General features: G+C 39.5%; 1 protein-coding gene across 2 annotated transcripts in view; it reads left to right on the top strand.

The window, feature by feature from the left end:
- SSBP2 (single stranded DNA binding protein 2) overlaps positions 1-5,121 on the top strand; it is a 557,604-nt gene extending 552,483 nt beyond the window's left edge. For both annotated transcript variants that reach the window (XM_053701463.1, XM_053701462.1), the window contains one exon: positions 4,555-5,121. In XM_053701463.1, coding sequence (XP_053557438.1) covers positions 4,555-4,584 — 30 coding nt within the window. In that variant the 3' untranslated portion in view covers positions 4,585-5,121. The remainder of the gene's footprint in view (positions 1-4,554) is intronic.
- Positions 5,122-12,667: the final 7,546 nt, after the last annotated feature.

The raw sequence follows: 12,667 nt of genomic DNA, 5'->3' as shown, positions 1-12,667 counted from the left end.
ACTTTTTCCAAATTCTACAAATTTGATACTTTTGCCTCGGCTGAGGCCTCTTTTGGGAGAAAAGTTCTTCAAGCAGGGGGTGCCTTCTGTTTAGGTCTACCTGTCTTGTTCTGCTTCCCTCCCTGTTCATTCCGTGTCCTCTAGATTGGGTATTGGTTCCCACAAGTAATTGGAATGATGATGTGGACTCTCCATGTCTTAGGAAAGAAAACAAAATTTATGCTTACCTGATAAATTTCTTTCTTTCCGGACATGGAGAGTCCACGACCCACCCTTTAGATTACAGTAATTTATTTCTAAACCTCAGGCACCTCTACACCTTTGTGTTATTTTCTTTTTTGTTTCCCTTTGGCTGAATGACTGAGGGTTATGGGTAAGGGAAGTGACACTTAACAGCTTTGCTGTGGTGCTCTTTGCCTCCTCCTGCTGGCCAGGAGTGAATATCCCACTAGTAATTGGAATGACGTCGTGGACTCCATGTATGGAAGGAAAGAAATTTATTAGGTAAGCATAATTTTTTTTTTAAGCTACATAATAAAATGCTAACAAAAAGTCCACTTTTGCAGCTAAGGGGTTAAATGCTTGTAAAATACAAATAGCATTCTTCTAAGAAGTCTGAACCTTGTTATCACCTTTTACAAGGAAGAGATCACAGAAAAAAAACTGACTTTAAGAGCTGCAGATGCGAGTGCCGACTTATCTGTCCGGAGGGGAAGGAAGTGATTGACACTTAAGCTGTCTTAAAGCAACGGCTGCCAGTGTGCTTGCTATAGTTTGGTTAAAGCACAGGCAGCAGACAAACTGAAGCCCAAAAAACTTTGGCTCCTCTGAGATAGCCGTAATTGGGATAGTAGCTGCACAGGGCACTATGCTGCTGCTTCAGATGGTGACATTATGAGCAGGTATGGAAACTATAAATATCATGCTGTGAGCAGTGATGGCATCTGGAGCAGTAGCTTTTAACAAGCTTGCTGGCAAGGGGTAATGGGGTGGAGCTACAAGAATGATGTGTCCTAAAAAGAATTCAGCCGCACCGGGCTAAATTTTAGGTGTGGCTGGCAGCAGCATGCAGATGCTTGTGGGGGGCACCCATAGGTGTACTAGAGGCATAAATCTGGGGTGTCAGGGCTTAAATTTAGGTCGCCCTGGCACCCAGGTTTTTTTGAGCCCTTGCCTTACAGTATCGGTTTGGGTATCGGAGCATTTTGCCAATAGCGGTTTTATTTTCTCTTTTCCTTAATAAAATAATGCGAGTGCAACAGTTTGCTACAGGCATGAAACAGCATTTACATATATTTTATTAGAGGGGACTAGCATAGATTCATCACCAAGTTATTCTACATAGTTTCTAATTATAATGTTTGGAAACATTACTTTAACGATATAGTTTCTATAATATTGGAAACTGACTATATTGGTGCTTGGGTTTACATCTTTTTTTTGTTTAATGTGAATCTGTTGGCAAACATTTACCCCTAAGGGACATCTCTTTTGAACCGCTTATAAAGCTATTTCATACAAAGACTGTTGATTATAAAGCATTTATTTTTCCCATAATTTTATCTATTTCATTTTAATACGTTATGTTTTACAGTTGCCTCTTTGTATTCTGGGAGGATTTTACACAACACATTGTTCATATACTTTCGCTATTTAATACGGAGTTAGCCTGATTGAAATGTGTTGTACCAAAGTGCTAGTACTCTTTTTGTTCAGTGGCCTCTATTGATCTTACATAATTTTATCTTCAACCTAAAGCTCATTAATTATATGGGCTGGTACAACTATACTGAAGAACTGTAAGGTGGAGTGGGTTGTAGAATATATGGTTGAATTTTCTTCTTTATGTATTTTTATTAAAGGACCAGTCAACACATTAGATTTACATAATCAACAAATGCAAGATAACAAGACAATGCAATAGCACTTAGTCTGAACTTCAAATGAGTAGTAGATTTTTTTTTTATAACAAATTTCAAAGTTATCTATATTTCCACTCCCCTTGTACCATGTGATAGCAATCAGCCAATCACAAATGCATATACGTATAGTCTGTGAATTCTTGCACATGCTCAGTAGGATCTGGTGCTCAAAAATTGTAAATCTAAAAGACTGTGCACATTTTTTTTAATGGAAGTAAATTGGAAAGTTGTTTAACCCCTTAAGGACACGGCCATTTTTCAATTTCTTTCCCTTAAGGACCAGGGCTATTTTTACATTTCTGCGGTGTTTGTGTTTAGCTGTAATTTTCCTCTTACTCGTTTACTGTACCCACACATATTATATACCGTTTTTCTCGCCACTAAATGGACTTTCTAAAGATACCATTATTTTCATCATATCTTATAATTTACTATTAAAAATATTATAAAATATGAGGAAAAAATGGAAAAAAACACACTTTTTCTAACTTTGACCCCCAAAATCTGTTACACATCTACAACCACCAAAAAACAACCATGCTAAATAGTTTCTAAAATTTGTCCTGAGTTTAGAAATACCCAATGTTTACATCTTCTTTGCTTTTTTTGCAAGTTATAGGGCCATAAATACAAGTAGCACTTTGCTATTTCAAAACCACTTTTTTTCAAAATGAGCGCTAGTTACATTGGAACCCTGATATCTGTCGGGAATACCTAAATATCCCTTGACATGTATATATTTTTTTTTTAGAAGACATCCCAAAGTATTGATCTAGGCCCATTTTGGTATATTTCATGCCACCATTTCACCGCCAAATGCGATCAAATAAAAAAAAAATGGTAACTTTTTCACAAACTTTAGGTTTCTCACAGAAATTATTTACAAACAACTTGTGCAATTATGGCATAAATGGTTGTAAGTGCTTCTCTGGGATCCCCTTTGTTCAGAAATAGCAGACTTATATGGCTTTGGCGTTGCTTTTTGGTAATTAGAAGGCTGCTAAATGCCACTGCGCGCCACACGTGTTTTATGCCCAGCAGTGAAGGGGTTAATTAGGGAGCATGTAGGGAGCTTGTAGAGTTAATTTTAGCTTTAGTGTAGTGTAGTAGACAACCCAAAGTATTGATCTAGGCCCATTTTGGTAAATTTAATGCCACCATTTCACCGCCAAATGCGATCCCCTTTGTTCAGAAATAGCAGACATATATGGCTTTGGCAATGTTTTTTGGTAATTAGAAGGCTGCTAAATGCCGCTGCACATCACACGTGTATTATGGCTAGCAGTGAAGGGGTTAATTAGGGATCTTGTAGGGAGCTTGCAGGGTTAATTTTAGCTTTAGTGTAGAGATCAGCCTCCCACCTGACACATCAGACCCACTGATCCCTCCCAAACAGCTCTCTTCCCTCCCCCACCCCACAATTGTCCCCGCCATCTTAAGTACTGGCAGAAAGTCTGCCAGTACTAAAATAAAAGGTATCTTTTTTTTTTTTTTTTTGGAGCATATTTACATATGCTGCTGTGTAGGATCCCTCTTAGCCCCAAACCTCCCTGATCCCCCCCCAAACAGCTCTCTAACCCTCCCCCTCTACATTATTGGGAGCCATCTTGGGTACTGGCAGCTGTCTGCCAGTACCCAGTTTACAAAAAAAATGTATATTTTTTATTTTTTCCCCACTTTTCTGTAGTGTAGCTTCCCCCCCCCAAGACTAAACCCCCACCCCCTCCCAGATCCCTTCGATTAACATATTTATCCCCCCTCTCTCCCTCTAAATAGAAACCACTGTTCCATAGTGTAATGGTTCCCACCCGCTCCCTCCCCGTGCACGCGCCCGCCCGCCTCCCCTGTGCACGCGCGCGCGTCCGTGCGCGCCCCCCAGCAATCCCGCCCACCGGTAAGCCATCGATCGCCGCCCACCCGCCTCCCACGTCTGCTCCCACCCACCAACGATCGCGGCATCGATGTCCGGTGCAGAGAGGGCCACAGAGTGGCTCTCTCTGCATCGGATGGGGAAAAATGTTATTGCAGTGATGCCTCGATATCGAGGCATCACTACAATAACCGGAAAGTGTCTGGAAACGATCAGGATCGCTTCCAGCCGCTTTCAACCCCAACGTCGTACAGGGTACGTCGCTGGTCTTTAAAGACCAGTTTGTGCAAGACTTACCCTGTACGACGCGTGTCGTTAAGGGGTTAAAATTACATGCTGAATCTGAATCATGAACATTTAATTTAACCTGAGTGTCCCTTTAAAACAGCACCTTTTTCTCAGTATGCTGTGTAACAAAATAGAAATGGGAACTTGTATTCATAATGTAAAACTTCCTGTTGTTTATCAGTCTACTGCATATCATTCCTTCTTTGTAAATACACTGCCTATAAACTACAGCCCTGTTTTAATTCTAAAAAAAAAAAAATGTACCTTTGGGCTCTAGAGATTATGGGTTAAATGTCACTAAAGAAGTGAAGGAATATTCATGAGTCATTTTAGTTTATTGTAACAAACGGCTTTCAGTGTTCCTTTAAATGCTTTATCTAGAAAAAATGTATTTTGTCTAAGTAATAGATCTGTGCCTTGTACTACTAATATTAATTGTGGAATTGCTTTTTTTTTGGTTTTTTTTTGGTGCAGTATTCTCCTAGCATGACAATGAGTGTGTGATTCATCATCTAGTCTCGTCATGAAGACCGCAGTGAGTCAGCCCTCTTCACAGACCAACCACCGGGAAAAAAAACATCAGTCACCATACCGTTTAACTTAAGGATCCTGGCCCCCACCACAAAAACCTTTTCTTTGTCGCCATGTGCCCTATTTTGTGAAGAAGCGGGTCCAAACATAAAATCAAGCAACTGTAAAGAGTGGCATATGTAAGAATTGCCCTAAACTGAACTGCAATTTATCATCTGTACATATATATAAATATATATAAATATATATATATTCCCACAGGACATTGTAAAAGGATATTATCACATGCCATCTTAAGTAGCGAGACATAGACTTTTATTCCAATTTTTTTTTTTTTTCACGTTTACATTTTAATTATGAAATGTTGCATTTTCTCCCTGAACTATTTTGTGCTGTGTATATCACTGCTTAATAAGTTATTTTTTAAGGTAAACTCAAATGTTGTTCTGGTTTTGTAAATGTCTGCAATCATGGATAGGAATAAAAATGCTTACGAGTGCTTTTATTAAATTGCTTTTGATAAAATGATTGTTTATTAACGATCAGGAAGTAACTAGCAATGAATAATAATGACCATAGATTGTAGTAATGTCATCTGAAATTGGTGATATTATGCCAGAGAGAGGTTCTTTTTTTCAATTTAATTTGAGCTTCGGTGCAATATTTTATAGTAAGAAACTGTTTTAGTTTGGTTAGTTTATCTTTATCTTGCTAAAAGAAGATATCGGAGGTTTCAGACATGAAAAGAACTGGTTTCACTTCAAGAACAAAGCAAAACCTTTAGCTAGTTTAGGAGTGTTTAAGAAATGGAGTTGAGACAATGTATGTTAGTATTCATTGTCCCAATTAAATAGTGGCTGCACAGATGGTAAAATACAACAAATCTATAACGGAGAATGGTTGCTCAAGATCTAGAGAAAACTGCAATGTTTCCAGGAAAGGAAATCTTTTCCAGTGTCTGATGAAAACAGAGTGCCCTCTAATGTCCAAGTTCAATAATTTCAGGAACAGAAGGAACATTTTGTTAACAAGGGAGGAAAGAAGAAATGATTGACATATACTGTATATTATTAATTTTCTGTTTAAACTCTCAATATTTTAAATGGAAAGCTTACAGAAATAATTTACTTTAAAGAAAAGTGTGTGTTAGCTGGATATATCCTGATCTGCAAAAGGTCTAGAGCTGGAAATTGGGTTCTCTGGCAAAGGCAACACTTCTGAGAAGAGGAATAAAAGGTCCAAGATTTAAAATGTTATGGCATGAAGACCTGAAAGAATTGTCTGAGGAATATGCGAGAGAATGGTTTCACTATATATTTTTTTACTTTTGAAAAGCACACTATATCTTACATACAAAAATACATTTATTTGCTCACAGAAGCCAATTCTCAAATGAAACTGATGAAAATGAACACCCATTCACAAGCTCTATACCATCTAAACCAGGGGTCAGCAACCTGGGCACCCCAGATGTTTTGGAACTACATTTCCAATAAGACACTCTTTAGGCTGTCTGAAGATCATGGGAAATGCAGTTCCAAAACATCTAGATTGCCAAGGTTCAAGTGAAAATAGGTGGAACTAAGATCTTATAGTTTGATTGCTTTAACAGTTGATGGATCCCTAACATGCCACACTGGATATATAATAAACCCTACCAATGAAGTCTCATAATACAATATAGATAACCCTCTAGTTGTTGTCTCTGTTGTCTTACTTTAACTACAGAATACTAATCTCTTACGTGACATTAATGGTTTTCTCACAAAACCATATATAGCATCTCATCACTAGTGTAGGTGACTCCAGTCACAACCCATATATTCTCCCCTTCCTGGTGGAGTCAGCTCAATTTCTACCTATTTGGAGTTTGGAAGGCTGAGATGTGTTCCAGCAGGTGGTGTTGCTATTTTGGACACATGAGGAAAGTAAAGTTAGAAGTGTATTGGCACAGCATGCTTACTATGGAAGGTACCAGTCACTCCATCACCATTGTCGGGTGCCTACCTTACTTGGCACCTTTTTGGGCCAGCATACATGCACAATTGTATATTTTGATACATTTTTATCCTTGGTTTCCTCAATTTAATTTATAGACTTAAGGTGTCCCTTACAGGTTACTATCACTCTTACATATTGATACTGCAGGAAAGAAATGGGTGATACAAATTAAAAATTGCTGTATAGTAATATAGCAGGGTTAGACTTCAGGGGTATATATTTCAACCGCTCATGGAAATTGGAATAAAACAGAGTTAAATTACTGGAAAAGGAGGCCAATTAAATTATGGAAGTGTATTCCAAAGTACTTTAACTATGCGTATTTAATTTGAGTTTTCTGGCCCTGTGCTGGTTGTCTTCTTCAGTTTGGTTGATTCTTGACACATTTGATTAAAGACTTTTCACTTGTTTTTATGATGCTTATTTTCTCCAGGTAGTAATGGGAGTAAAGCTAAAAGCTCCACAAACCAAGGCCAATGATGCCTGGTGTTTTGTATGTTCCCCCCTCCTTTTTTTTTTTTTTACATTTGTTAGGAAATTAAACTTTTAAATGTTTCATATTCTTGGTTAAAGGGACATAATACTCCTATGCTAAATCACTTGAAACTGATGCAGTACAACTGCAAAAAGCTGACAGGAAAATATCACCTGAGCATCTCTATGTAAAAAAGGAAGATATTTTACCTCACAATCTCCTCAGCTCAGCAGAGTAAGTTCTGTGTAAAAAAGTAATACTCAGCTGCTGCTCAGCTGCAGGTAAAAAAAAATGATGAAACGAACTGCAGCCAATCAACATCAACAGTGCTGAGGTCATGAACTCTTTTACTGTGATCCCATGAGATTTCACTTAACTCTCATGAGATTTCATAGTAAACTTCCTTAAACTGAATAGGGAAATAACATGAGTGCACGAGGCTCAACCCCTTAGCTGTCCCGGGACAGACATACTGATTTGCTGCTTAGAAGTCCTTTACAATGGGATGTGGCTACTGAAGAACTTTTGAGTTAAAATATCTTTCTTTTTTACATAGAGATGTTCAGGTGATATTTTCTAGTCAGCTTTTTACAGCTGTGCTGCATCACTTTGAAGTGTTTCAACATTTGGGTATCAAGGCCCTTTAAACAAGTTGCAGAAGATTCCAGCAGTCCTCCTCCTCCAGGGTTCATTCATTTTTAGGTTGCTTGGTAGGGAAGCTTTTGGCTTTTGCCAGTCAGGACTTTTATTTTTTTCAAAGAAAATGATTCCAACAGCAATTCTTGACATGTAAACAGGTATGGGGGCCTATTCATCAAGCTCCATAAGGAGCTGGTGGGCCCGTGTTTCTAAAGACCGCAGCTCCATAACTCTGTCCGCCTGCTCTGATGAGGCAGACAGCAATTGCCGGAAATCAACCCGATCGAGTACGATCGGGTTGATTGACACCCCCCAGCTGACAAGAGCTGCTGGTGCAATGCTGAATACGGAGAGCGTATTGCTCTCTGCATTCAGCGATGTCTGTCGGATCAGGTCCAACAGACATATGATAAATAGACCCTTTAGTATGGGTTATAGAGCCCAAAATAGTTTTGGTTTTATGATAAAGATAAATTGGAAAGATTTTTACATTTCATACACCATCCATCCAGATCATTACAAGTATGGGAGTCAACCCCTGGCTATTAGGAGGCAAAGATTCCCAAAGCTCTGAGTACTTAATCCCTTCCACCTCTTTATTTAAATATAAATCATTTTATTTTTTTTTAAAAATCCTGAGTAAAAATATATCTAAAGGAAGCTTCTGTTTAAGATACATTATAATCTAAAGGTTATTCATCCTGACATATAGATTTGTTTTCAATTATATAGCAAGACTCTGTACATTCATGGCTCTTTTTTTGGTGAATTTCATTAATTCATTTACGATGTCCTGCTCTCCCAGAGGGTTCAGTCAGATTATTTTGGGCAGTTTTCCCTATCCTGAAGATATTATCACATATTTGGTTGTGTATTCTCAAAATTGTGAGTTGATGTCTGCAGAAATAACATGGCCCCTTCTTCACAGCAAAAATGGTATATATTAAACCTACAGAGTTGAGAAAAAGACCTTAAAGGGACATAATATTTGAAGAGAAAACTTTTGGGTTTCGGAGCATACAATTTTCAGATTTACTTCATTATCTTGGCATCCTTTGTTGAAGGAGAGCAATGCTCTACTGTAGCCTAGCTGAACACATTGTGGAAGACAGTTACAAGCAGTTAGCTCACAGCAATGCATACCCTCTGAGCCTACCCATGTATGCTTTTTAACACTGGATACCAAGAAAACAAAGCAAGTTAGATAAGAGAAGTACATTTGAAAATTGTTAAAAATTGCATCTTCTTAAAGGGTCAGTCTACACCAGAATTGTTATTGTTTTAAAAGATAGATAATCCCTTGTTTACCCATTCCGTAGTTTTGCATAACCAACACAGTTATATTTATATATATTTTACCTCTGTAATTATCTTGTATCTAAGCCTCTGCAGACTGCGTGAAAGTGATTGAGGAGCACAGGTGAGAATGAGTTGCAACAAAAAGGTTTATTTGAAACGGCTTGCAATGTTACAACGCAAATGAGTGAAACAGAAAACAAACAGTGTGAGGGGAGAAAAACATGCTCCCCGGGGCTAATACATGACAAACAGAATCTACTGTTAGAAAGCAGACTACAAAAAAGACAGGTATACGCGTTTCAGCAGAATGCCTTACTCATTACCTGGTTAAAAGTAAATGTGTGTGCTCTTTAAAAAGACTAGTAGGCTGCTTCCTATTGGTTACTAGGGACCCACCCCCTAGTTGCTAGGTGTAAACAACAAACCAATTACGAAGTTCTGTAGATACACAGAAAACCACTACCAGTGTTAACATTGAAACTCCTAAAGTATTATGTGATAATCTGAAGAACAAACAAACTAACAAACTTATCATTACTGCATAAATTAAATAAAGGGGCACCAATTTATCCAAGTTATTTCAACTATCTGGGTAAGGGTGACCTAATGCAGGAAAATACAGATGAGGGTTTGTAATTTAACTATGTCATGTGTTTCATGGGTAATATGCAGTTCATCATTTTTTCTCTTTGATTTAAAGTGGAACTTCTGCTTCCATACACTCTGAAACATAATACAGAAAATTATATCAGAATAGTTTTTCAGAACATTATACAGATTATCATTTGAATTCTAAATTCTAAATATTTTGAATGCACAGACGGTAAACAACACTAATTAGTCCTAGATAATGTTTCCGGAAGGGAAGGTAACATTTAGGTTATTCCAGTGTGAACAAGTATCCACTAGCAAAATAATATAATGGTATTGCATCAATAGCAATTGTTGTCTAGATAACCTTGCTAATGGAGGTTTACCGGGAACAGGGGCCAAGAGGATAGTGAGAATACGTGGGCAGTGAGCTATAGTTCCACTTACGTAAAGCTAACCCGAGATGTTGCTTACTCGGTTTTGGATGAAGAGGCATAGAGAGGTGAGCAGGACCTCGGGCTGGGAGAGAAATAAGTAACAACAGGGGAGAATAAATTCTCACCAAAAGTTTATTAGGTCATATTCAGAATTGAGACCTTCAGGAACTCTTGTCCTGAGTTTGAAAATCCAAAATACTTCTCTCTCCCCCAGCCTTCGGTCCCTATCTTGTCCCCTCTTCAGTGGGGGGACCTTTTCTATGACGGTCCAAGAGAAGTTAGAGGTATCTTTAGCATGTACACCTACAAAATGTTGTACCAGAGGGGTGGATAATACTCCCGCCCTAATATCTGCTAAGTGTTCTTTTATTCGGACCCTGACTTCCCTGGTCGTGAGACCCACATATTGAAGTGAACAATTCCTACAGCTAATGAGATATATCACATAGGTGGATCTACAATTTAGACATGTGTCTATTTCAAAAGCTTGGCCAGTTGTGAGTGAGTTAAACTGATTTCCTGTTGTCACTTTCTCGCATGCCACGCAAGTTCGATGGTGGCAGCGGAAAGTGCCCTTACAGCTCAACCATGATGACACATTTTGGCCTTGTGTTTTCAATCTAGTAGGTGCTATTAGGTTGCCTATGGTTTTATTCTTCTTATAGGATACTCTCAAGCCTCTCTCTACTACCTCCTTCAATCTGTCATCAGCAGACAGCATGCAGAAGTTTCTCTTGATGATTTGACAAATATCATCATATTGTTTAGAGTATTCTGTTAGGAAAATGATCTTGTCATCTGTCCTTTGTTGCGGACTCAGTCTTTCCCTCGAAGCCCTAGATGGTCCAAGGAGTTTGTCCCTAGGTATACTCTCTACAATTTTCCTAGCCTTGGAGATGACCGAATCCCTATAGCCTCTCTCCCTAAGCCTTCTCTCTAGGTCATCTGCCTGTTTATTGTAAACTGCTGCATCGCTGCAGTTTCTCTTCAGGCGGATGAACTGTCCCTTTGCAACCCCCTTGAATACTCCTTGCGGGTGACAACTTTTTGCATGTAAAAGGGAATTTCCCGAGATTGGCTTCCGATAGGTTTCTGAGGCTATTGTCTGTCCTGGCTCACCTACCAATGTTACATCTAGAAAGTTGATACTCCTACTTTGTACTTCATGGGTAAAGTGGATTCCCATGGCATCATCATCAAGGCTGTCCAGAAAGATCTGTAGGTCAGACCTATTGCCCCTCCATATGAACAAGAGGTCATCTATAAAACGGCCATACCAAATAATACATCCTTTGTGGGGATTGCCATCTCCAAAGACGTGGGACAGCTCCCACCAACCCATGAATAGGTTGGCATATGAGGGGGCAAACTTTGCCCCCATCGCTGTCCCACGCCTTTGGAGAAAGAAATCCCCTCCAAATTCAAAATAATTGTGGCTCAATAAAAAATGTGTTACCTCTACTACATAGTCCACAAAGGCAGAGTCTGACCCCCAGTATCTTTCCATAAAGAAGCGAATGGCCTCCAATCCCCTCTCATGTGGAATGGAGGTATAGAGTGACCTAACGTCAGCTGTTACCCATAAGAAATCTTCAGCCCACTTCACACGTGAGAGGAGATTGAGAACATGCTTAGTGTCTGAAAGGAAGCTCCAAAGTGAGCTCACCATTGGTTGTAGCACCTGATCAAGCCACTCTGACAGGTGCTCCAGGAGGGAGCCAATTCCACTTACAATTGGCCTCCCCTGCACATCCTGGACAGACTTGTGTACTTTGGGCAAGTGATTGAAGGTAGGTATTGCTGGGTTGGACACCAACAGGTAATCCCTTGTATTGTCATCAATAATGCCCATCTCTACTCCATTATCGACAAGGGAGGCCAACTGCCGCCGATAGAGCCTTGTAGGGTCACCTGCCAGAGTGGCATAATCATCCTGATTCCTCAGTTGTCTATAAGCCTCATCCTTAAACTCCTCTATACCGAGTACTACTATAGTACCCCCCTTATCCGCGGCCCTCACCACAATATTAGCATTGTTAGCCAAGCTATCCAGCGCTTTCTTGTGGTTAACAGAAATGTTCCGTTTTTGGCCTCTTGTGGAGCTATAATATAACCTGGTGAGGTCTTGCTCTACCCTTTGCTGGAATTTCTCAAGAATTGATCCCCTGTTATGTAGGGGATAAAAAGTTGACTTACATTTGAAGGATGGTGCTCGAATGGACATCCCAGTAGTGTGATCACCCCCTGTTGCCCCCAACGTTTCCAGGGCTCTAATATCACAATACTCCTGAAACTCAAGGTCCCCTCCATCCCCATCCCCCCTGATTTCAGGAGGCCTAAATGTAGGAATGGATTCGGGACTCTCACAATCTCCAGCCTGTTGGGAGTGGTAGAACTTTTTTAATGTTAACTTCCTTATTAACTTGTTCACATCAAGCAAAGTTCTAAATAGATCAAAGTCCACGTCTGGTGTGAATGATAGTCCCAGACTGAGTACCTCTAATTCGTACTTGTTTAGTACCTGGTCTGACAGATTCAGAACATTCTGTAGTTGCCCCTTCGTCGGCCCTTCCTCTGGGGGTATCTCCTCTGCTCTTTGAACTGGACGCTTGGT

Source organism: Bombina bombina, chromosome 2 (assembly GCF_027579735.1).
Source record: "Bombina bombina isolate aBomBom1 chromosome 2, aBomBom1.pri, whole genome shotgun sequence".
Lineage (NCBI taxonomy): Eukaryota > Metazoa > Chordata > Amphibia > Anura > Bombinatoridae > Bombina > Bombina bombina.
The sequence above is the reverse complement of the archived record's forward strand: the minus strand, read 5'-3'. Positions and strand labels throughout refer to the sequence as shown.